The sequence below is a fragment of the Scyliorhinus canicula genome, chromosome 13, assembly GCF_902713615.1.
Source record: "Scyliorhinus canicula chromosome 13, sScyCan1.1, whole genome shotgun sequence".
In the NCBI taxonomy this organism is placed as follows: domain Eukaryota; kingdom Metazoa; phylum Chordata; class Chondrichthyes; order Carcharhiniformes; family Scyliorhinidae; genus Scyliorhinus; species Scyliorhinus canicula.
In genome coordinates this window covers 130,304,491-130,330,716 of record NC_052158.1, presented here as the reverse complement: position 1 = coordinate 130,330,716, position 26,226 = coordinate 130,304,491, and the positions used below count along the sequence as shown (strand labels likewise).

At 47.9% G+C, this 26,226-nt stretch overlaps 1 protein-coding gene across 8 annotated transcripts in view; it reads right to left on the bottom strand.

The window, feature by feature from the left end:
- The window catches only part of LOC119975498 (SPHK1 interactor, AKAP domain containing), a 545,083-nt gene that overhangs the window by 126,816 nt on the left and 392,041 nt on the right, over window positions 1–26,226 (bottom strand). For all 8 annotated transcript variants that reach the window (XM_038815238.1, XM_038815239.1, XM_038815243.1 and 5 more), the window contains one exon: window positions 1,021–1,135. In XM_038815238.1, coding sequence (XP_038671166.1) covers window positions 1,021–1,135 — 115 coding nt within the window. The remainder of the gene's footprint in view (window positions 1–1,020; window positions 1,136–26,226) is intronic.

Sequence of the window (26,226 nt, the reverse complement as noted above, 5' to 3'; positions counted from 1 at the left end):
AGCCCTCTATCGGGTCACCCTTCAATCTCCGTCTTTCTGATGAAAACAGTCCGAGTCTATTCAGCCTCTCCACGTAGCTAACTACCTTCTCAAATGACGTTAAAGGTGAGCAACAAATGCGGGCTTTGCCAGCAATACACACATCCCATAACGAAAAAAAGTAATCAATATGATCAGATTCTGGTTCTGTCAGATTGACACAGCTCCATATCTTATTACAGCCTTGATTCAGACGTGGATTCAAGAAAAGGTTGGCAAAGGAAATATCACCATAGCTGCCCTGACCCTGGGTAACCTCAGATAGAATTCTGCTACTTACGAACAAGAACATTTGATTCCATTTTGCTATTTTTCTTTTTTAATGTGTTCTTCATTTCTTTCAGCTGCTTATTAAAAAAATAATTGCCATTTTCCTCTCCCTCCATACCTTTATATCACTTAATCTTACAACCTTATTGCTCCCTCCAGCTGCGTGGAGTCTGCTGACTGCTTTGCTTTATAGCAGATAGCCAGTCCCTGGAATGAAGTTACAGGCTGGAATCCAATTGAAAGGTTTGGTCAATTGATATATGGAATAATAATGGATAACTTGGAGAACGGTAAAGGCTGGAATCCAATAGAGGGAATCCTGTTGTTCGTTTAGGGGACAAAGGACGACTGGATGTGAGTTGCTTCCCGTGATCTAACTGAAGAGTCCAAATGATGTAAACCATCAAATTGCCCCATTGTGCTGCTTTTTAAATCTGTTTTATTGTATTTGAGGAGTGATCTCTCCATGGGTGCTGATAACTCGTGTTATTTTACCTTTGACTTGTGATTATACTCACAACTGCATAGCTATTACATTGTCCAGAAGTAATTCTTAGATCCTCAGCATAAAATTCATTGAACAGAATTTGTTCGCTAGCTGTCAGCTCCCATCGATTCCGGAGCTGTGCAATTGCCTGCTGTGTGGTATCTACAAGAAATCGCAAGTCACATATGGAGTGCATTTTGCGTTGAAGTGGTAAGATTATTTACCTTTTTACATGCTGTGATGGAGCTCCCTGTAGCGCATGTGGAGCTTTCTGCTTCACTGCCTGGAACTGTTTCAAAGTGATCTGGGAGTTGGCGCATTTGTGAGGCTTCAAATTCACTGCAATAGAAGAAAGACAATGGATGTAAAATACTGAGACTAAACTGGTACATTTTTATTGCAGGTTCTATTGGAAGCACCGGCTTTTCCTTTCGTCTGGTTGTTAATAACTTATTACCCGCAATTCTTTTCCATTAGCATGCAAATAATATTCCAGTTTATGTGGAAGATAGGGCCTATTTGTAATGACCTGGATCTCTGATTCAAACAACACGATCTGAACACGGAGGGGTAAAATTCATTTTGGCTCAATTTAATGCCCTGACTCAGCACTGTGTAGCTCTTGTTTTGCCTCGAGTTCGGGGTCCAGATGGAGGTTCTTTAGGGTTTGCCAGTCACCTTAAGAATGCTACCATCAACTGTTACTCGTAAAAAAGCATTCTTGTTTATTTCCAGTTTTATGTACACCTCATTACTCTACACAAGGTTATATTTCTGTTTCCCACCAGTACTCGGTCTCTTAGTCATATAATATTGCATCATAGTTACATCAGTAGCAACATCAGTATCAGGGGCTTGTGGCCCAACCAGAAAGTCTTGAGGCTGGCCCGATACTGGGCCTCAGGCCTCACTTAACAATTTAGACAACCAATCATGCCTCTGGAGTCAGCTTGGCCACTTCAGAAAAGTATTGAAAGCTGCTTGCCATGCTGGCCAAGGCTCTCAGGTACGTCTTAGGGGGTGGGGAGAACAGCAGGAGGCAGATGACCACTGTCAGTAGGATTGCTGTGGAAGTGAGTAGCACAACTCCAGGTCTCTCCTTGTCAGTGGTTGCAGATTCCGAAGCTGCACTCGTGGCCGCAAAACTTGAGTGGAGGCATGGTAATGAAGCACAAAAATACAAATCTTGCTTTGATCGGTATCTCTTTTAGTGTATTGCTTGGCATAGAAAAGACATCAATGGAATGCTCCAACACCGCAACTTACTTCTGTGATGAGAAGACTAACAAACTAGGTATACAGAGAAGAATAGTAGCTGTACGATCAATACCTAATTATGCTTTATTGACCAGGGCAGTAGTTCATTAAATGTGAAAATTAAGAACATTGTTTCAATATAAATAAGCTCTCTGTGACAGCACCAATCGGTACACCATTATATTGTGCCACAAAGGGAGCCCAAGCGATTACTTAAGCAAAGGAGGAAGGGAAAATAAGTTTTTTTTTTACCATGATAAAAGAACAAGCCCTCAAGAATTATGATCAGATCTCATTGGTTACATTAGGGACACATCTATTGACACCGTCTATCACTGGGCTCACCATTTTTTTGTGGGGTCAGTGGGAGAAGTTAGAAGAAAATGGAGAGAAAATAAATGGCTTTATCCACCGCCTCCCTTATGGCAGCCTCTGTCCTTACTCACTGCCCTCTGCTACATGAATCCTGACTTGTTGCCTGATCTTTTGGTTACCATTACTCACAGCCTTTCTATTCTTCACACCATCCTTCCCCACTCTCGCTCCGTGTGAACACTGCTTCGCTCTTTAATAATGACCATCACTGTCATTCAGCTCTTTGTCTGTACTGTTGGTCTCCTTCTTCTCAAGGCTGTTTTCATTAAATGTAAAGTCATCTGCACCTGTTAAAAATCTGCCTATTTCAGATAACCATATATCTGATCCATAAATATAATTCCACAGCATTAAATTCCTCCCTACTCATTTCCATTACAAAGGACTAAACTTGTTAATATTCACTCCTGTTTGGTAGACAATTTCCTTTCTCATTCATTCAGTCAAATTCCCACTCTCTCATATCTAGTCCTATTGCACAGCGGTTGAATTGACATACCCCTCTACAATTTATTACCAGAGCATAGAATTCCAATTGGCCAAATCACATAATGGCTCCTTTTTTTAAAACCTTCAAGTGCCCACAATTACGTAAAATCGTTTGTACTGAATTGAGTTGCAAAGGGGGGGACAATCCTTATCTGTTTCTTCTGAATACTGGTGACAAAAAAACATATCACACATTAACATCTAAGTTAAATAACCAGGCCAAAGTAATGTTTCATGATGTGCTTCAAGGTCTGATTTGGAGCTCCACTGTTGCCTGATAGGAATTATTAAATTTTAAAAATTAAGTTAAAGCATTCCTTATTATGATCATCTGCTGTAAAGAAATATAAATTTGTCTTATAGAATTAGTGTGAAGCACTCCGTTTCCTATTTCTTTTCAATTTTTTGTAAATAAATTTAGAGTACCCAATTTTTTTTTCCAATTAAGGGGCAATTTAGCAGGGTTAATCCACCAATCCTGTACAACTTTTCGGGTTGTGGGGGTGAGTCCCACGTAGACACGGGGGAGAATTTGCAAACTCCACACGGACAGTGATCTGGAGCTGGGAGTGAACCCTGGTCTTCAGTGCTGTGAGGCAGCAGTGCTAACCACTGAATCACCTTGCTGCCCGTTATTTCCTTTTTCCTTGTAGTTCACATAATTTGAATAAACTAGATCACTATCCCGCTCATTCTTTCACTTTGTACATAGTGTTCCGTTAGCATGCTATTAATGGCTTTTTTGTGCAGTTAAGTTTCCAATCACCAATGAAGTGATTACAAAATCATCAGTGAGGAATTGATACGAATTCCTGGGAGTTGAATATCTACTCTTCAATTCTGCGGAGCCCTGTTTCCATCAAAGCACTGGCTTGATTTGCTTGTCACCTGAAGAATAATACTTGTGCTGGAAAGACGTCTTAACAGATGAAATCGGTGTGGCAGTACTGACTCATTCATGCATACTGAAGTCAAGGAAAAAAAAGGTTGCAATGAGTGCGCAATCAAACAGCTTTAAATTAACCAAAGCTGAACTGAAATGTTTCCGGATCCCAGGTTCTGAGACCCAAAGTGGAAATGGGACCTACACCAATTCCTACTTACCTTCGCTGTGTGTCTCCTGTAATCCCTCACCTCTAAATTATCCACGTCATAATTACCAGAACACCATCTCCCATCCAATCATTGCTAAATAGCAGGCAGCAGCATATTTTAGATGTATAATCAATTTTGTGCAAAATCGCAGATTTTGGGTAAGCACTCTGTCTTTGCTCAGTTTGAACTAGTGAACAAGTGATTAATTGAATTTGAGCACAGATGTGCAAAGTAGCTGTTTTAGAAACTACTATTTATAGCATTTGCCATCAAAGGATAATTCCTGTTGCAAGCGCCCATTTCTTGGTAAACTAGTAATGTGTTTAATTTCCTCAGTGTAAGAAGAAGTCACTGAAACAATTCCATGGGCTTTGCGGACAGGGCACCTCTTTCAGTAGATACAGCAGAAGGTCAGTGAAAGATCAGGAAAATAATCTACAGTGAACACACTGAAAGTTAAAGCACGTTAACTATTGTGAATACATGGCTAATGGATGATACCAAAATTGATAAAGATGCTCAAATTATTTTCCAACACTTGCCCCTACATGTGATTAGATGATGTTATTACTAAATTTTATTTCAATTCAACAGACTTCGCCAGAAAATTTCATTCTTATTGAACATTTTGAAATCATTTTATCTGCAAGTCTGTCTGGATTTTATTTTTCTTCATGGTTGCTAATTATTCACGGGCTGCCATGGGGATAAGTCCATGGGATGTCCCCATTATCAGGATGACAAGGATGATTCTGCAAGAAAGAGGTTAATTACAAAGTTCGCCATATGTTCAATAATCAATAATATCTAGTGAGTGACCAGTAATCAAACCAGATGGCATGTTGAAATTGCACCCAATGCAAAAGCTTCTGGAATATCAGAATTTCAAGTCAGAAACATCTATGGGCACCGGAAACAAGGGCAAACGCAGCCTTGTCGACCTGCAAAACCCTCCTTACTAACATCTGGGGGCTTGTGCCAAAATTGGGAGAGGCGTCTTACAGACTAGTTAAGCGACAGCCTGACATAGTCGTCCTCACAGAATCATACTGATGCGCGATCAATAAGCACAGAAACGAAGGAGTAGTCTGAATCAAAGGCTTTAAGCTACAAGAAGTGTGCCCAGCAGCTTGAGGACAGAAAGAACGATGGCTGCTGGGAAACATGGGTTCTTATACTCCGCCTCATGGGCAGAGCTACCTTCATCTCGACCAATGGGAAGACAACACTTGGGCTAATGGGCAGCGAGCCTTCTCCACCAATAGCAGCAGCTCAGACTCCCAGCTACCGTAGTACCTCTAGTCATACTACCACATTCACCCCTTGTTGAGAAAGGAACCGGGCGGGGGGGGGGGGGGGGGGGGGGGGGGGCGCGCGTGTGCTTGTTGAGAAGCCGGGGGAGGGAGTGGGGGGCATCCAGTGCGGGTGGGATAAGATGCTGGTAGTATGACTAGTGGTATGGGATTATACCATTCCAACATTCCAACGGCGGCTGCCCACTGGCCAGTAACTATAAACAGAGATGTGTTATCACACGGCAAATTATTTACAGAGTCGGAAACAAAAAAAGGTCCATTAAAAGTTCATATCAACTCGATCAGCCAATCGGGGGCCTTGGACGTCCTCTGCGACCTGCGGAGCTTCGTCAGAGATGTTGGAGATGCGGCCGTCCATGACTCCGGGACCGATGATCCGGTCCACGTGGAGGTTTCCACAACCCTAGAAGGAGCTGCTGTGGGCCGAGCCGTGGGGGGGGGGGGGGTGTCTGGTCCTCTAGGCGGCGCGGGTGAGGGGGTTAGGGGATTGGCGGGCCAGGGAGGGGAGCGCCTGCGGGGAGCAGTTGCGGTTGGAGGGGGGTGGGTGGGGCTGGTGCCGGGGGCGATGGCGGGGATCCGGTGGGCGCCAGGTCCCGTAGGGAGACCGTGTCCTGTCGGCCTTCGGGGTACTCCACATACGCGTATTGCGGGTTAGCGTGGAGCAGCAGGACGCTCTTGACCAACGGGTCCGATTTGTGCGCCCGCACGTGTTTCTGGAGCAGGATGGGCCCGGGGGCAGCCAGCCAGGTTGGGATCGGGGTCCCTGAAGAAGACCCTGGGGAAGACAAGAAGGCGTTCATGAGGCGTTTGATTGGTAGATGTGCAAAGTAGCGGCCGGATTGAGTGGAGGGCGTCTGGGAGGACCTCCTGCCAACGGGAGACTGGGAGATTTCTGGACCGTACCGTTCTCCCTCTCGACTTGTCCGTTACCCCGGGGGAATCCAAACAGGGGGAAAATGCTGTGGAGGGTTTTTTTGATGGTGGGTGTGGTGATGTCGGGGCAGGGGATGGCGAACGGGAAGCGGGAGTACTCGTCAATCACGTTGAGGAAGTACGTGTTGCGGTTGGTAGAGGGGAGGGGACCTTTGAAGTCCATGCTGAGGCGTTCAAAGGGACGGGAAGCCTTTATCAGATGTGCTTTCTCGGGGAGGTAGAAGTGCGGCTTGCACTCCGCGCAGATGTGGCAGTTCCTAGTGACTGTCCTGACCTCCTCGATGGAGTAGGGCAGGTTGCGGGTCTTTACAAAATGAAAGAAGTGGGTGATCCCCGGGTGCCAGAGGTCCACGTTGTGGGATCGGAGGCGGACCACTTGTGCGGTGGCACACGGGACAGGGCATCGGGAGGCTCGTTCAGCTTCCCAGGACAATACAAGATATCGTAGTTGTAGGTGGACAACTCGATCCTCCACCGCAAGATCTTGCCGTTTTTTATCTTGCCCCTATGTGCATTGTCAAACATGAAAGCCACCGACCGTTTGTCTGTGAGGAGGGTGAACCTCCTGCTGGCTAGATATTGCCTCCAGTGTTGCACATCTTCTACTATGGCCTGAGCTTCCTTCTCGACCGAGGAGTGGCGGATTTCGGAAGCATGGAGGGTACGGGAGAAGAAGGCCACGGGTCTGACCGCTTGGTTGAGGGTGGCTGCCAGAGCTACGTCGGACGCGTCGCTCTCAACCTGGAAGGGGAGATACTCGTCGATAGCGCGCATCGTGGCCTTTACGATATCCGCTTTGATGCGGCTGAAGGCCTGGCAGGCCTCCGTCGACAGGGGGAATGTGACTGTTTGGATGAGGGGACGGGCTTTGTTGGCGTAGTTGGGGACCCACTGGGCATAATATGAGAAAAAGCCGAGGCAGTGCTTGTAGATTAACACTTCGTGTACATTAAATTGATGTGCGAACAATAAGCACAGAAACGAAGGAGTAGTCCGAATCGAAGGCTTTAATCTACAAGAAGTGTGCCCAGGAGTTTGAGTACAGAAAGAACGATGGCTGCTGGGAAACACGGGTTCTTATACTCCGCCTCGTGGGTGGTGCTAATTTCATTTCGACCAATGGGAAGACAACATTGGGCCAATTAACAGCGAGCCTTCTCCACCAATAGCAGCGAGCCTTCTCCACCAATAGCAGCTCACACTCCCAGGTACCGTAGTACCTCTGGTCATACGACCACACATACCTTACAGACAATGCCCCAGACACCTCTAACTCCTTTCCTGGGTATGTCCTTTCTCATTGGAAGGACAGACACGGCAGAGGTGGCAGCACAGTGGCATACAGTCAGGAGGGAATTGCCCTGGGAGTCCTTAACATCGACTCTGGACCACATGAATTCTCATGGTTTCAGGTTAAATATGGTTAAACATGGGCAAGGAAACCTCCTGCTGATTACCACATACCAGCCACATATCAGGAGGCTGATAAATCAGTACTCCTCCAAGTTGAACACTACTTGGGGGAAGCACTGAGGGTGGCAAGGCATAGAATATGCTCTGGGTGGGGGATTTCAATGTCCATCACCAAGAGTGGCTTGGTAGTACCACCACAGGCTGAGCTGGCCGGGTCATAAAGGACATAGCTGCTAGACTGGGACTGCAGCTGGTGGTGAGGGAACCAACAAGAAGGAAAAACATATTTGACCTCATCCTCACCAATCTGCCTGCTGCAGATGCATCTGCCCATGACAGTATCAATAGACGTTAACACCACACAGTCCTTGTGGAGACAAAGTCCCGTCTTCACATTGAGGATACCTTCCATTGTGTTGTGTCGCATTACCACCGTGCTAACTGGGATAGACTGCGAACCGACCCCGCAACGCAAGACTGGGCATCCATGAGGTGCTGTGGACCATCAGCAGCAGCAAAATTGTATTCAACTACAATCTACAATCTTATGACCTAGCATATCCTCCATTCTACCATTACCACCAAGCCAAGGGATCAACCCTGGTTCAATGACGAGTGCAGGAGAGCATGTCAGGAGCAACATTAGGTATACCCAAAAAATGAGGTATCAATAGGTGTTGATCTGGTGAAACTACAAAACAGGACTGCTTGTGTTGCATAAACAGCAAGAAATAGACAGAGCTGAGCGATTCCACAACAAATGCGCCAGATCTGAGCTCTATAGTCCTGCCACATCCACCCATGAATGGGGTGGACAATTAAACAACTCACTGGAGGAGGACGTTCCACAAATATCCTCATCCTCAATGATAGAGGGCCAGCACATATAAAGAACAAAGAAAATTACAGCACAGGAACAGGCCCTTCGGCCCTCCCAGCCTGCTCCGATCCAGATCCTTTATCTAAACCTGTTGCCTATTTTCCAAGGATCTACTTCCCTCTGTTCCCCGCCCATGTGCAAAAGACGAAGCTGAGGCATTCGCAACAATCTTCAGCCAGAAGTGCCGAGTGGATGATCCATCTCGGTCTCCTCTGGAGGTTCCCAGTATCACAGATGTCAGTCATCAGCCAAAACGATTCACTCCACGTGATATCAAGAAAAGGTGAAGGCACTGGATACTGCAAAGGCTATGGGACCTGACAATATCCCAGTAATAGTACTGAAGACTTGTGCTCCAGAACTTGCCGCACCCCTAGCCAAGCTGTTCCAGTACAGCTACAACACTGGCATCTACCTGGCAATGTGGAAAATTGCCCAGGTGTGTCCTGTACACAAGAAACAGGACAAATTCAACCCAACCAATTACCGCCCTATTGGTCTACTCTCCATATCAGCAAAGTGATGGAAGGAGTCATCAACGGTGTTATCAAGCAGCACTTACTCAGCAATAACCAGCTCACCGACTCTCAGTTTGGGTTTTGTCACGGTCACTCCTGACCTCATTACAGCCTTGGTTCAAACATGGAGAAAAGAGCTGAATACCACAGGTGAGGTGGGAGTGACTGCCCTTGACATGAAGGCAGCATTTGACCGAGGATTGGATCACGGAGCCCAACCTAAACTGGAGTCAATGGGAATCAGGGGGAAAACTCTCCGCTATTGGAGTCATACCTGGCACAAAGGAAGATGGGTATGGTCGTTGGAGGTCAGTCATCTCAGCTCCAGGACATCACTGCAGGAGTTCCTCAGGGCAGTGTCCTACGCCCAACCATCTTCTACTGCTTCATTGATGACCTCCTTTCCATCATAAGGTCAGAAGTGGAGATGTTTGCGGAAGACGGCACAATGTTCAGCATCACTCGCAATTCCTCGGTCAATGAAGCAGTCCATGTCCAAACCCAGCAAGACCTGGACAACATCCAGGCTTGGGCTGACAAGTGGCAAGTTACATGCACCACACAAGTGCCAGGCAATGACCATCTCCTACGAGAGTGGATCTAACCGCCACGCCTTGACATTCAACGGTATTACCATCGCTGAATCCCCTGAAATCAACATCCTGGGGGTTACCATTGATCAGAAAATGAACTGAACTAGCCATATTAAAAGGGTAGGTCAAAGGAATCCTATGGTGTGTAACTCAACTCCTGACCCCCCCAAACCCTGTCCACCATCTACAAGGCACAAGTCAGGAGTGCAATGGAATACTGCCCACTTCTCTGAATGAATGCAGCTCCAACAACACTCAAGAAGCTGGGGGCAGCACAGTGGCCTAGTGGTTAGCACAACCGCCTCACGGCGCTGAGGTCCCAGGTTCGATCCCGGCTCTGGGTCACTGTCCGTGTGGAGTTTGCACATTCTCCCCGTGTCTGCGTGGGTTTCGCCCCCACAACCCAAAAATGTGCAGAGTAGGTGGATTGGCCACGCTAAATTGCCCCTTAATAGAAAAAATAATTGGGTAATCTAAATTTATAAAAAAACACTCAAGAAGCTCGACGCCATCCGGGACAACACAGCCTGCTTAATTGCTCCCCCTTGCACAAACATTCAAACCACCGATGAACAGTGGCAGCTGTGTGTACCATCTACAAGATGCACTGCAGCAACTCACCAAGGCTCCTTAGACAGCACCTTCCAAACCCACAACCACTACCATCTAGAACAGTGTTTTCAAACTTTTTTGCCCAGGACCCATTTTTACCGACCGGCCATCCTTCATGATCTCTGCCTGCTGACCTTTGCGATCCATGCCGACTGACCTTCGCGACCCACCACATTGAATATATCCAAGAGGTGGCTAGATATAGCATTTGGGACGAATGTCATCAGAGGTTATGGGGAGAAAGCAGGATTGTGCTATTGGGTTGGATGATCAGCCATGATCGTGATAAATGGCGGAGCAGGCTTGAAGGGCCTAAAGGCCTCCACCTGCTCCTATCTTCTATGTACCTATGTTTGCTGAAAAAAAGTGGCCCTGGACAGCGCGCTGATGTCAGGAGGAGGCAGTCCATCCCGCTGGGTTTCGGGTCTGTGCACTGCTTGCTCCAGCATGCATGTGCGGGATGGCCGGCAATCTCAAATGTCCATCATGGCCGGCATTTTTAAAAGCCTGTCGTGGCCATTGGGCATTCCTCCTATGATCAGGAACGCCGTGACTGAGCACTGCAACCCCCCCCCCCCCCCGAAACCAGCCCCCGACACACCCGTGGGCCTTGATACTGAGTTTGGAACCCCATTATCTAGAAGGACAAGGGCAGCAGAGACCTGGGAACCCCACCACTTGGAGGTTCCCCTCCAAGTCACTCATCACCCTGACTTGGAAATACTGTCGCTGGGTCAAAATCCTGGAGCTCGTTCCCTAACCATACTATGGGTGTACCTACACTTCAAGGACTGCAGCGGTTCAAGAAGGCAACTCACCACTGACGTGTTATTCACCCTGGGGTAATACGGACTGCAACACGATGCAGATAAATGATAAAGCATACACCAAACATAGGCGTTGGTTCAATACGATTTATTGAACTTTTGTAACAATGAACACAGCTGCCTTTGGGTTGACACTCTACTACTCTAAGTAAACTAACTCTAACTATTTAGACCAGACTAGCTCTGATCCACGTGTAGAAGGTGTTGACTGATATGTACACCCTGACTGTCACTACAGTTGTCATCAGTGGAAAGAGGCGGAGTGCCGATGCCTCGTGTGTTTTATAGTTGGAAGCCCCCCTCTGGTGTTCTGTCTGGTGATTGGTTGTGTTTTGTCCTGTATGTTGATTGGCTCACCTTGGTGTCTGTCACTGCCTGCTTTTACCTCATGATGTACATGGGTGCATATTATGACAACCACCACCTTCTGAAGGGCAACTAGGCATGGGCAATAAAAACTAGTCTACCGTAAATACAGCCATACCCACATCTCGTAAACGAATAAAAAGAAATATTGAATTATTCTCACAGACTGCAATGCAGGAAGTTAAAAATCATAGAATCGTAGAATGATAGAATCCCTCCAGTGCAGAAAGAGGCCACTCGGTCCATCGAGTCTGCACCGGCCCTTGTATCGATAGAGCACCCTCCCTATTTTCCTTCCTATCCCCGTAACTCCACCTAACCTTTGGGCAATATTAGCATGGCCAATTCACCCAACCTGCACATCTTTGGAGTGTGGGAGGAAACCGTCACTCAAGACTTTCAGTTTTAATATTAAATTACCCATCCAGCGCCAGTGAGGCTGTTACTTTGTAACTGAGTGTGCCATTAAAAACGCAGTTGTGCCTCATTCAATAAAGTATAGGGCAGAATTCTCTGGTCTCCCAGCTGACTGTTTCTCGGCAGCGGGATTCTCTCATCACGCTGTTTGCCAGTGGGATTTCCAATTGAAGCCACACCATACTGCCGGAAAACCCACTGGTGGGGGGGAAAAGAGAATCCCAAAGGAGGAGAATTCCAGCCTTAATGTTTAAGGATTTATGGAGCAAGGCTAATTGTAGTGAAAGTTCTCAGTTTAATGCTTTTTAATTGATGTAGAATAGGGAAACCTCACTGGCAGAGCCTCTTGGGAACACTGACAGTAACTTCTCGATTTCCAAGTTTAACTGCAGAACATCTACCATTCCCCATTACCCTCATGTGCTGACTACAGAGGTCGCTATTAGTTTCAGAGGATTTACAATGATGAGCATTAGCAGTTTCATTGCTGCCAGAACATCCACGCTATTACATATTGTTCCAATTCTGCCATACATTCTGAGAATTGAATTGTGGAATCAAAAATTGCAGCCTTTAAATTATCATGTGGAACTATTAAAAAAAAAAAAAAATTTTTTTAAATTATGGTTCCAATTTGTTAAATAAGCCAAGAGATTTCTTGTTTAAAATATACACAAATCTTCATCAATTACAGTAACAGCTTGACCAAGGCCCACTTGTCTAAAACTTTGACCATTCCCACCTGGAGTCGAGCAGACACACTTGGCTAAACCATCTTCTCCAGTTCCAGCTACAATCAAGAAACACCACTTGCGTGAAACATCCATGTGCTTTCCAACGATACTCAACAAATGCCAGTAATGCAAACAGAAACTCCAGATCCACAGCAATGTGGTTTACTCTTAAATGCCCTCTGAAATCCAGTCAGTTCAAGGACAATTCGGGATGGGCAACAAATGCTGGTCCAGCCAGCGATGCCTATATCCCACTCCATTTCCTCCAATAATATTTATTTAAAGGGGGCCTTTTCATCCCAGACACTTCACGAGATGCCAGTTTTCATAAGTATCGATTTTACTGTAAGCTACAATCACCGTGCACCATGGGCTTGATTTTCAATCCGGAGTTGAGAATGCCCGGTTAATTACCACACCCCCACCCTGTGTGACGACTGCATTGTTGAGGCAACTCCATTTTAAAATACATGTACCCTAAATTAGGCCAGCTGCATGCTTAGTGCCCAGTTCGAGGTGCCGAGTGCTGCCAGGAAGCAGAAACTGAGTGCACGCCCCACAGGCAGGCAGAAGTTACCAGGGGGCTTGCTGCTGCCCTGCAGAATAGAGGAGGCAGGAGATTAGAGGTCCAGCAGCCTCATGGCACAGACAAGTGGTCAAGTGGTCAACATTAAGGTACTGGACCCACTGAGACAATGGCACCTTCTTAAAAAAAAGATTTGTTCGGCAGAAACATGGCTTAATGTCCCTCGAAGCATTATCCCATGGCAGTTGTGCACAAATGAGCACCTGACTGCTTTGTTTTGCTGATATGCTATCTGCCCTCACCAGCCTACTAACAAGTTCTACAAAGAACTGAACTGGCAGTTAATATGGAGGTGAGCAGACCAGCAGCTCCCTGTCCTCTCTGTCTGCAATCACTTTGAAAATAGCATCTCAGAGGAGTCATGACACCAATGGGGCAGTTGGGAGTTTTACTTTCAAAGTGTGCCCACACCTGACCTCACCCCACAGCAATTGAAAATCAAATTCCATCTAAATCTTCCACACACATTCACCAAATCTGACCGGATGACAGCATGCATTTTACCCCTGGTCATATTTGTCAAACATTACTCACATAAAGTGTACACGTTTCTTATAGCTATTTATAATTTGTCTGAATAATCCATGCTTCTCCAAGCTCATTTACCCTTGTATCCAATGCCTTAATGTCCATTTTAGTCTCAGTTACGGCAGAACTTTTAATCCACAGGATTATTTGTCGCCCCATGGTTGCATTCCTTAAATACCTTCTCAAAGGGTTTTTGTTTTGATCTTTATATATAGATATTTCTTTTTATTATGGTATGCTATTATTCCTGTTCTTATGTGTAAGGTAAAGTAGAATAGAGTCCCATAGGCTGGTTTCTCCTTCGAGGGAGGGAGCTGACTGGTGGTGATCGATATAGAAACATACACAGAAAATAGAAGCAGGAGGAGGCCAATCGGCCCTACTAGTCTGCTGTGCCATTCCTTATGATCATGGCTGATTATCAAGTTCACTACCGTGATCCGGCCTCCACCCGCCCTATCCTGTAATCCCTTTAGCCCCAAGAGTTATATCTAATTGCTTCTTGAAGTTACACAATTAGCACGAGCTTCCGAAAAGGGAACAAACTCCCCAAGTGAGCATGTTTAGCCACGTGTCTCCCGGCAGTCACAGTGTCAAGAAACACTTGGCTATTTAACACGATTCGCTTTGAATAGGGGCCCTGAATGGAGAATGCGTGGCCAAGAGCATTTTTTTACAATGGGGAGCTCTGCTCACCGGAATTCCCCATTGTAGCGAGAGATTGGAACGCCATTTATCTCTGATGCCAGAAAAGAATCCGCGCTCCCCCTCCCACTGTGGGCAAACCCTGCCCGATCGCACGTGCACAAAAAATGCTAGCTTGGCAGTGCCAACCTGGCACCTTGGCAGTGGCCCTGCCAGTGTACCCAGGTGGCATCAACAGGGTAAGGGCACCAACCTGCCCAAAAGGGCTTGCAGCTGGGGGCCTCCGATCCCCTTGGAGACCCCCGATCCCCTTGGAGACCCACACGACTACCGTTTGGTCTCATCCCCGTTTGTGGGGACCAGTACCAAACGTTGCTCGCCCGGGATCTCCAAGGTGATGGGATTGAATCCCAAAGCCTCAGGTACCTCGGGAATCTGCACATTAGAATAAGGCTCAATGCCTCACTCTAATATGCAGATTTGCTAAAAGGTGATGCCATCCATTGTGGGCGGGATTCCCCTTGCAAAGTCTCGTGAGATTGTGTTGAATCTCACGAAGCGTTCCGAGTTGGGTAGATCCCAGGTGCAGGGTTTCCCAACTTTCACCACCCACGCTGTGCTGTGGCGAGCTGCTTTTCCGGTGCAGCACGGCCGGAGGATTGCTCCCAATGTTTTCACCTCAACTACATTTTGTGGTAGTGAATTCCACAGATTCACCACTCTCTGGGTGAAGACATTTCTCCTCACCTCAGTCCTAAAAGATTCGCCCCTTATCCTCAAACTGTGACCACGAGTTCTAGACTCCTTGGGAGCATTCTTTCTGAATCAACCTGTTCTAATTCTGTTCGGAATTTATAAATTTGTGTGAGTTCCTCTCTCACTTTTCTAAACTCCAATGAATATAATCCTAACCAATTTAATCACTCCTCATATGACAGTCCTGCTATCCCAGGAATCAGCCTGGAATCAAACCTTGGGATCACCACACCTCATGTGAGGGGCTAGATTGAGAAGGTGGGCCTTCATGAATAACCTCAGGCAGTTACAGAAATTGAACACACACTGTTGGTGGTACTCTGCATCAAAAGTCAGTTGTCCAGCCAACTGAGCTGAAGTGGCCCTACACTATTTTCCAAGACCATATTAAGTAGTGCTCTTGACTTTGTTGGAAGGAAAATTTTAATTGAAAATTGAATCGTAATTCATCATGAGGAACTGCTGCTCATCAAGACAGATCACTGCCAGCCTCCCAGATGATCTCAATCCACTGCAGTTTTCCTATCACCGCAACCGGTCCACAGCAGACGCTATCTCACTGGCTCTGCAATCAACACTTGAACACCTTGACAATATAGACACCTATGTAGGACTGCTGTTCATAGAAAACAGCTCCGCCTTCAACACCATTATCCCAACAAGACTAATAACCAAACTCCGCAATCTTGGACTTGGTCCCTCCCTGTGCAGCTGGATCCCCGACTTCCTCACCAACAGACCGCAATCTGTCAGGACAGGCAATAGCACCTCCACACCGGAGCCCCGCAAGGATGTGTGCTCAGTCCTCTACTGTACTCCCTATACACACATGACTGTGTGCAACATTTAACTCCAACTCAATCTATAGGTTTGCGGATGATACGACTGTGATGGGCCATATCTCAAACAATGACGAATCAGACTGCAGAAGGAGATAAATCACTTGGTTGCATGGTGTACCGAAAACAACCTCTCTCTAAATGTTGGAAAGAGCAAGGAACTGATCATCGACTTCAGGAAGCGCAGCACGACACACATTCCTGTCTGCATCAATGGCTCCGAAGTGGAAATGGTCAATAGCTTTAAGTTCCTGGGGGTCACCGACACCAACAGTCAATCCTGATCCACTCACGTTGATGCAACAGTCAAGAAAGCCTAACAACGTCTCTACTTCCTACGGAAGCTAAAGAAATTTGGCATGTCTGCATCGACTCTCACAAACTTCTACAGATGTGTATTGGTTTAGCTTGGGGCTAAATCGCTGGCTTTGAAAGCAGACCAAGGCAGGCCAGCAGCACGGTTCAATTCCCGCACCAACCTCCCCGAACAGGCGTCGGAATGTGGCGACTACGGGCTTTTCACAGTAACTTCACTTGTGCCAATAAGCAATTCTCATTTCATAGAGAGCATCCTCTCCGGCTGCATCACAGCCTGGTGTGACAACTGCTCAGTCCAAGATAGCAAGAAGCTGCAGACTGTTGTGAACTAAGCCCAACGCATCACCCAAATCCACCCCTACATTGATTCTGTATACACCTCTCGCTACCTCAGGAAGGCAGACAGCATTATCAGAGACCCCTCCCACCCAGGAATTGCCATCTTCCAGACCCTTCCATTAGGCAGAAGGTACAGAAGTCTGAAAACCCGCACATCCAGACTTAGGAACAGTTTCTTCCCCACAGCTACAGGACTCCTCAACGACTCCCCCTCGGACTGTTCCCTGTATTCACGACTATTCACGATGCCCTAAGCTGCTCTTGCTCATGTATTTGCTTTGTTTGGCCCCTTGTTCCGCACTGTAACCAATCACTGTTTTCTCAATGTAACATTTGTCAGCGTTCTCTGTTCATTATTCTTGTGTCTATTATGTACATACTGTGTACGTTCCTCGGCTGCAGAAAAATACTTTTCACTGAAATTAAATGAAATGAAAATCGCTTATTGTCGCAAGTAGTCTTCAAATGAAGTTACTGTGAAAAGCTCCTAGTCGCCACATTCCGGCACCTGTTCAGGGAGGTCACTGTACTTTGGTACATGTGACAATAAATCAAATCAAATCAAAATGTTTTCATGGCTTTGTATTATCTCTCATACCACATGCACACAGAAGCGGAAAGAATTTTGTCGCTGCGAACGCAGATGCTTTGACACATAGTTGAAAAAAAGAAAAACTGAAGAACACAGGGAGGGATTCTCCGAGCCCCCGCCAGGTGGTAGAATCGCCGGGGCTTGGCGTGAATCCCGCCCCCCGGCGTCCTCCTAATTCTCCCTCCCCTCCAAAAACCAGCCCGGCGTGAGTGGCGCTGCCCACCTCGGAGAATGGCGGAGTCCGTGGCTGCCCGAAATCTCCGACCCGCGATGGGCCGAAGTCCTGCCCGTCTGTTGCCGGTCTATCCGGCGTAAATTGGAGTAGGTCCCTTACCGGTGGGACCTGGCGTTGCGGGCAGGCTCCGGGGTTCTTGGGGGGCGCGGGAGGATCTGCCCCTGGGAGGTGCCCCCATGGTGGCCTGGCCCGCGATCAGGGCTCACCGATCCGCAGGCGGGCCTGTGCCATGGGGGCACTCTATCCTTCCGCACCGGAGGCCGTAGTCCTCCGCCATTCCCGGTGTGGATGCGAATCCCTCTGCGCGTGCGCGGGGATGACGCCAGCACGCCCTGGCACTCACGGGTATGCGCTGACTCGCGCCGGCCAGCGGAGGCCCTTCGGCGCCAGTTGACATGGCGCCAAGCCCCTTTCCCGCCGGCCGGCGGGGCAACAACCACTCCATGGCGGGCCTAGCCCCTGAAGGTGCGGAGGTGCCAGCTGATTCAGCGGGACCACACTCACCAGCCCCCTGCTAACAAGCAGCACTGAAGCTGCACTTGCTCTGCCAACCCAGCCAGCTCACAACAATGGTGCCGAGGAGAGCAGCCTCAAGATTCGGGGACCCTGACCTGGGGAGGCTGCTAGATGCAGTGGAGTCCAGGAGGGATGTCCTGTTCCCCCGATGGTCCAGGAGGTTTATCCATAGGGCAGCCAATGCTATCTGTCATGAGCTGGCAGCGGCTGTGAACCCGGGGAGTTTGACCTGGAGAACTGACCAGCAGTTCAGGAAGAAGGTCAATGACTTGCACCGGGCAGCAAGAATGAGTAGACACCAAGGCACCCCCTCCCCCCCCCCCCCCCCCCCCCCCCCCACATCCCTGCCACTGATCACATATCCATTCTTCTGCAGATCCTCCAGCCGACGCTGTGGTCCATCCCAGGTGACACCCTCTCCAGCCTCCCAGGAGACCACCTCAGAGGCGAGCCCCAAGGATGCAGCCATAAACGGCACAGCTGTCATCCCACCCTCCACCAGCGCAGATACACGCACCTCGGTGTGTGCATCATGGGCACAATCTGGTAAGCACTATACTACTGCTGATGCACATCAGGTGGAGACAGGAACCACCAGGCGAGACACCAGTCATACCTCTGCTGTACCCCAGGACCCAGCTGGGTCCCAGCCTGATGCTGAGCCTGGTTTACCCAGAGCTAATAAAGATGTCGGGGAGTGGACAGGACATTCAGAGGGAGATGTCAGAACACTCAGGGGATCCATAGCCGATTGGAGGAGTCCAAGAGGCTACGGGACCAGGAGATGTCACCAGCAATGCGTGCCACCGAGGCCAACACTGCCAGGGTGGTGCCTACAGTGGAGAGCCTGATGCACGTCATCGGCACCATAAGTGAAGGTGTCCAAGGCGTCCCACAGCTGGTGATGGCCATGGCTGAGGGTCTCGACAGAATGTCCACCTCGCTGGAGGATGTGACCCAGTACCAGACTGACCTTGATGACGTTCTGCGGGGCAGGTCCCACTCTCAGATGGCAATGACTGAAACGCTGCGGAGCTTGTCCAAGTCGCAGGTGGGCATTGCTGAGACGCTGCAGAGCATGTTCCAGTCACTGAGTAACATTGCCGAGGGGATCGATACCATGGTGCAGACCATGGGGAACTGCCAGGGCTGGCAGAGCCAGATGATGCAGGGGAAGCTGGGGCTAAAACCAGCTGACTCTCCATCCCAAAGTGAACCCCAGGGCCCTATGGGCACTGAGCGGAGGAGGGGGCACTGGGCGCATCCCATGGAATGGGGATGGTGCCATCAGTCCCCAAAGTTACACCCCTCTGATGAGGCCGCGTCTCACAGCCAGCACACAGGACAGGATGGCACGGCCAGTCAAGGGCGTTGAAGATTACGGGACGAGGTAAGCAGCCGGCTGCCTCCACCTCAGATGTGCATCCTGGGGACAAATCTAGACGTAGTGGCAGAGCTAGGAAGGCAAAGCACATTGAAGATCACTGAGGGCATTGGGGAAGGGGTGCGGGTGTAGATAGGGGGTGAAGGGGTGGGGGAGGGGTAGGGAAGGGATGAGGGGACTGGGGTGGGGGTGGAGGCAGCATCTTCAAGGGATTGGGGGACAGTCAAAACCTTTGTGCACAACCAGTATGATGCCTCTGTCACCTTAATCCGCAATGTGGCCCAACCCCCCGAACCCTTGGACATCTCTCCAGGCATTACCCCATTCCGCCTCCGGCCATGGATACATCCCCAGAGCTGTGTCCCATTCCCTGGGTATTTGGATGTTGGCTGTTGCATGTGTGCTGTTGCCACCCGCAGTGTTCAAACGCAGTGTCCAGGCATCAAGGTGTGATTGGATGCTAGGTAATGATTCCCACATGCTACATGGCCCGCCCACCCACGGGAATCCACTTGGATTGCTCACTTATCCACAATTGCCAATTTCCTATTAGTGATAGCCTTCAGCCATGCAGCCAGAGGCTGCAGCAGTCAGTGGGGGTTATGGGTGTTTGGTGGGGCAGAAGCGCAGGGACAAGGGTTTCCCCAGGAACTGGTATATATGATCCAGGGGCTGGCATGATGGTGCTGCAAGCGGTTACCCCCCCCCCCCCCCCCAGTTTCCCCCCACCCAGCACATCCCCCACCCTCCAATGGTTGCCCATCCTTGTGGAGGGTCCCCCACTCCAATCCGAGGTTCCCCCACCCGCCACTGAGGTGGCATGTCCAACACCGCCGGGCTCTTTGCCTGTGAACCAAGGTGGATACTCCCTCCTCGGCTCTCCCCTGAAGCCCTTCCGCCAGGTTCACGTTTTTAAAAGGATTACTAATCGGCATCAGCGTGACCACTTGCTGGAGAGGCTGCTGAATGATAGGAGGCCGTTGGATATGGGGTCACTCTCATTAATTGGATGGAAATGGGGCTTAAGTGGTGATAATTGCTTTCTCGCTACGCGGCGGCGAGATCCCGATTTCGTCCACTGGAGCAGGCCGGTTGCATCGCAAACTGTTTGCCGCCTGGCGGGGTTCCCGTTTTTGGCCCCTCCCGCAATTCACCGGCCTTGCTTCGCTGGAGCGAGAGCACAACGAGGCCAGAGAATCGTGCCCACAGATTTAGGTAAAACATGAAAACAGCCCTGTACGTTTCACTGCTTAGATTTTGGCAAATGCAGGACCTATGGCCTACGAGCAAATGTTTATCTCAACAAGAGACAAAATAAGCTTAATGACAAACAAAGAATCAAAGATACACAGCTGCTTTGTTAATTGTGCACTCATCTGCAAAGTCATGCAAAAACAGAGAAGTGATTGGCATTTTGCGAGAAGGTTTTCTTCAATCTGAAAACAAGAATGTTGGGAGAAGTGATACATTCGACATCGGACAGAACCTAGAGAAATCAGCTGACGTAATCGTCACCCCAATTCCATGATCATATCCCAGGCAACCTTTGCTTTGACATGAAAAAGTACATTTCCCTTTCCCAACTTGGATATTTATTACTTATTTCCACTCCACCTCTTTTCTCATTTTAGGATAAAATAACAGTCAACCACTGCAGCTGATGTCGACAAAACAGATGGGCACATCTGCTGATTTACCCTACTTTCCTCTGGGAAGGAACTCAGCTCCTGTGCTGTGCTTTCTCTCTGCCACAGATCAGCACAGCTCAATTTGTAGTATTTTGCCTCTGAGCCAAAAGGTTGGTGGTTAAAGCCTTTAGCTGGACCTGACTAAATAAAATTTAGGCTGATGTTCAAGTGCGTCACTGAGGAAGTGCTGCACATTTGGACGGTGAAGTGTTTTCAATGGCAATCTAAATCAAGTTCGTTGAGGTGAATATTGAAAGATCTCGTGGTACTATCGGCAGAAAAATGGAGAAATCTTTTGGCCAAAATTCTTTCATCAAGCAATGCCGTAAAAGCAGACTGTGCTTCATTTTTCTGGGCGGGCCTCACCGTCGGCCGACGCCGAAATCTCGAAACGCAATCGGGCAGAGAATGGCCTCCGACACCAAAATAGCGGTGGGCACCGATTTGACGCCAAATCGGAATCCCCCGGCATCCTGAAAATGTTGTAAATTCGTTGCTTGTGGCGCGCCGTTTAAACATCGTTGGCACATCATTAGCAGGCCCTACCCTCTATTCTCCGGGGCCTCCGTGATTCACTGCCTCCGATGGGCCGAGTTCCCGATGGCGGGATTCACTTGTGGTCTCAGCAGTCGGGAGCCCATTGTGGCAGACTGTGCCCAGCACCACCACAGTCGGCCTGGAGACGTGCTGTCAGGGAGTGGCCGGGGGGGGGGGGCAGCATTTGGCAGGTCGGGTCCACGTGGCCACGGAATTGGCCATTCTCCAGCCATTTATATCGTGGGAGCCGGGAGTTTCACTCGGCGCAGCTGCTAGCTCCGCACCAGTCCCAGGATCAGTGAGGACTCGGCGCTGATTTTTGCATCGTAAAACGCCCCAGTTCCCATGCCAGCGTCTCCCCTTAGCCTCGAAATCGGTGAATCCATCGTGTTGTTTTTGGGCCCTTGCTTTGCAGAAAGTAGTTTCTCTATTTGTATACCTAACAGTCATTACTCTTCCAAAGTAATTCATAGCACATAAGGTAGTTTGAGACATTAAAAGGCAAATATGAACGATAGTCCTTCTTTGAGTACAAGTGCTCCTCCACTCCTCAAAGAAATCTTGGAACCACTCCTCTTCCCAAGCACGAGATGCCCTGGAACCCTACCCTGCTACATACCTAGTATTGAATGGCAGCCTCCATGCCTTGTGAATTTCCCCTGTTTCCCCCAACTGCCCGTCTGTTCTGCCTGAATCTGCTCCGACGGCTTTCAAACCAATTGCTCAATGATTTACACAGTCTGCTGGCGAGGAGACTCCTGAAGGACTTTGAAAGCAGATTTAAATCAGATCAGAGCCAAAAGTGGAGTCCGCACCTCAAGCTTACCTCAAGTGTGCTTATTGGGTGAATCCAGCAGGTCAACAACCCTCCATCATTCAGGTAACTTCCTTTGATTCATAAAAATGCTCGGTAGGTTTGTGGAGAAATAGGTGCTCATTCATTCAATATGGAAAGCTGAAACTTGTGTTTCACTGTTGAGAATTAGATCAGTACCTTCTTTATACCAGGCTTGGCCACATTCTGACGAAGCATGACTTTGGAGACATAATGGTATCCTTGGGAAACTAGGCAGTTACTTTAAAGCTTCAGCATATGCTATATTTCCCGTAACAGCCTCCAGAACAGGCGCCGGAATGTGGCGACTAGGGGCTTTTCACAGTAACTTCATTGAAGTCTACTCGTGACAATAAGCGATTTTCATTTCATTTCATATTTCATTATTGACAGAAATAAGGGATCTGTCTACGTAATCTCTTTGTGTAGTTTTATTCTGAAATCGTGAAATAAAAGACAATAGTCGAAAAATTACACAGCTGGTGCCAATTGAATTTTCCAATTGATTCACTTCCGTTGCTACTTAGTAATGTTCTCAAATGGATTACTTAAATATAACCTGATAAAGTGAGGAAAAGTAATCTATCAAACACTGGATGTAAACAGTCACAATGTGCCGTGGAATTTTTGTGTGTATAAACATCCCTTTTAGTTTATTTATATCTACTTGTGTAGAATATTTAGTTTAGCTCAACGATGCATTGTTGGATTAAAAGCAAAACGGGATCTTCTCAACTGTAATTTCAAATAATAATTGCTAGTAATTATTATTTCACCTTCCTGTTTCAATTACAAAAATATTGAGCTCCACAGTAGCACAGACGTAAATGTTCTGTCTCTGAACCACATGAACTAGGTGAGTTTCAGGTTCGATCCAGAGTCTTTGGTGAGTTGTGTGACTGAGCTGGGTAATGGTAGGGGAACCAAAGGTTAAACAGAAACCAAATCGATTCAAGGAAAGGAAAGTTGAGCTGAGTCCCTCTTGCTAACTGCTTACTGAAAATGTGTTTGGGTGACAAGTGATTGTCGAATCCTCCACATTTGGACTGCCAACATTTCCAGTTAGTTAGGGCCCAGAAATGAATAATGGTCAATTGGACAACTTGGCAGAAGGTGACTGCTACCTTCAGAAAAGGATTATAATGAAAAGGAACATTTCAAAATGGTACAAGTCAAACTGCATTACCGCGTTCACCAATTCCATCCTTATCCTTGTCCAATGACCTATTTGACCCCCATATGCTCTCCGTCCATAAGCCTGTCTATGTTTAGAGCAAAGAACAATACAGCATAGGAACAGGCCCTTCGGCCCTTCAAGCCTGTACTGGTCATGATACCAACCTTTGACAAAACCCTCAGCACTTCCTTGTGCCGTATCGCTCTATACCCATCTTATCCATGTGCTTGCCAATTTGCCTTTTGAATGCCGTTAATGTATCTGCTTCCACAACCTCCACTCTATCCATGCCCCTCATAATCTTGTAGACATCTATCAGGTCACCCCTCAACCTCCGTCATTCTAATGAAAACAGTCAGTGTCTATTCAGCTTCTCCATATAGCTAACACGCTCCAGACCAAGCAACATCTCGGTAAACCTACTCTGCACCCTCTCCAAAGCTTCCACATCCTTCTAGTAGTGTGGCAACCAGAATTATGCATAATATTCCAAGTGCGGCCTTACCAAGGTTACTCCCATCATGGTCTCTACCTTAGTTCCTGATACACTCATCCACACTTTGGCTACCTCCAGATATAACTATTCCAATGCTTACCATGGTGACACAGTGGTTAGCATTCTTGCCTCGCAGCACCAAGGACCCGGGTTTGATTCCGACCTTGGGTGACTGTGTGGAGTTTGGACATTCTCCCTATGGTTTTCCTCCCACAGTCCAAATTATGCAGATTATTTGGATAGGCCATGCTAAAAAAGTTGCCCCTTAGTGTCCAAAAGATTAGGTGGTATTATGGGGATATGGTGGGGGTGTGGGCGTAGGTTGGTGGTCTTTCAGAGTATCGGTGCTGACTCAATGTAGCAAATGGCCTCCTTCTGCACTTGGAAATAATATTTTAAAAGTCAAGTCTGGCTGAAGATCCCAGCAGCAGTTTGAGTGAGCTGTAGGTAAGTGATGGAGTTCATGAGTTCACTGTCAGCTGGATGCATTTGATGGCTCATGTGTCATTTTGTCCCAATTCTCATCAACAATTTTGACTGGAGCATCTGGCACAGACAGCTGGAAAACGAACAAGGGCACGGTAAGTAGGAAAAGAAGAGAACACAACTTCCACCAATTCAATCTCCAAACTCTCTTTGATGAGACTGAACATATGAGGCACAGGGTGGGGAACTGCACAGACTAGGCACCCTGAAATATATGCGTTTTGGTGACATTGGGGCAGAGTGCCAACACTCATTCCCAAACTACACTGCAGTGCATTAGGAGGTTCAATGTCTTGACTGTCAGGAAGGGTAACCAACCACTCTCCTTTTTTTAAAAGACTTGGAGACCTTGGGTATACTCTTTGACCTCCCAAAGTAAGACTTGCACAATGTAAAGGGTGCACAAAGTAGGGATCTTACAGGCCTTTTTACAGCCCTGTGTACTTGCTCCTTGGCTATGAAGCTGGCTTTGCTGAGAATTAAGTCCATAAGTGATTTGAACATAGAGCACCATTCTAATATTACACAGAATCTCCCACAGCTCCCTGAAAGAACCAAGCATAATAAACTTTAAGGACAGTTATCACTTATGTGACTACAGGCAGAGAGGTACGGGCAGATGGCCATGGCAACAGGTCCTCCTTCAGTAGAGTTTCTGATTGGCATAGTCTACCTTTTAAATCCACGGGTGCAATTTAATCACCGCATTGCACCCGGCATGGATCTGGGCACGCTGATTAAATAGCAGGAAAGACCAAAACTGAGATTCATGCCGGGCGCAAATCCGTTTGCCATATACCCAGCCCACTCCCGATGGCAGGCTCCACACCTCGCTCAAATATGGCAAGCATATTATTCACCCCAATTCACATTAATTTCTATCTCATTAGCGAAATTGAAGTTGAATGTCATGGCTCCTGGGAATTAACCGGTGAGAAATCACATGGGTGTTGTTTAGTACTCCTCTTTGAAAATGTGGAGCTGGAGCAACGGCTGCTGAGGGGAAGTGAGGAGGTGAGTAGTCATTTCCATTTTGGCCATGCAGCTTTAAGGGCACTGGAGCTGCTGCCCCAGTGCTGGAGGGTGGGGAGGGGGGGTGGCGGGGAAACACCCTTCGGGTGGGGGGGGGTGTTTTGGTTGGGGGTTGAAGCATTCCACGTTGGGGGTCGCTAATGGATCGGGGGAAGGAGGGAGGGGCTTTTTGTCCAGGAGGCCTTTCTGTCATCTTTAAATATTGTAGATACCCATAACAGGGGCAATTACAATCTGTCCTACCAAACACTTCCAGGATAGAGCCCTGTTCTTGCTTATGTGCTGAACATCATTTTAAATTCCTTTGACTGTGAACAGCCTCTAGCTTCACACCTGAAAGCTATTGCTAATAAGTAATTGTCATTGTAGGGACAGCACGGTGGCGCAGTGGTTAGCACTGCTGCCTCATGACACCGAGGTCCCAGGTTTGATCCCGGCTCTGGGTCACTGTCCGTGTGGCGTTTGCGCATTCTCCCCGTGTTTGCGTGGGTTTCACCCCAACAACCCAAAGGTGTGCAGGGTAGGTGTGCAGGGTAGGTGGATTGGTCACACTAAATTGCCCCGTAATTGGAAAAAATGAATTGGGTACTCTAAAAATTTTTTTTTAAGTAATTGT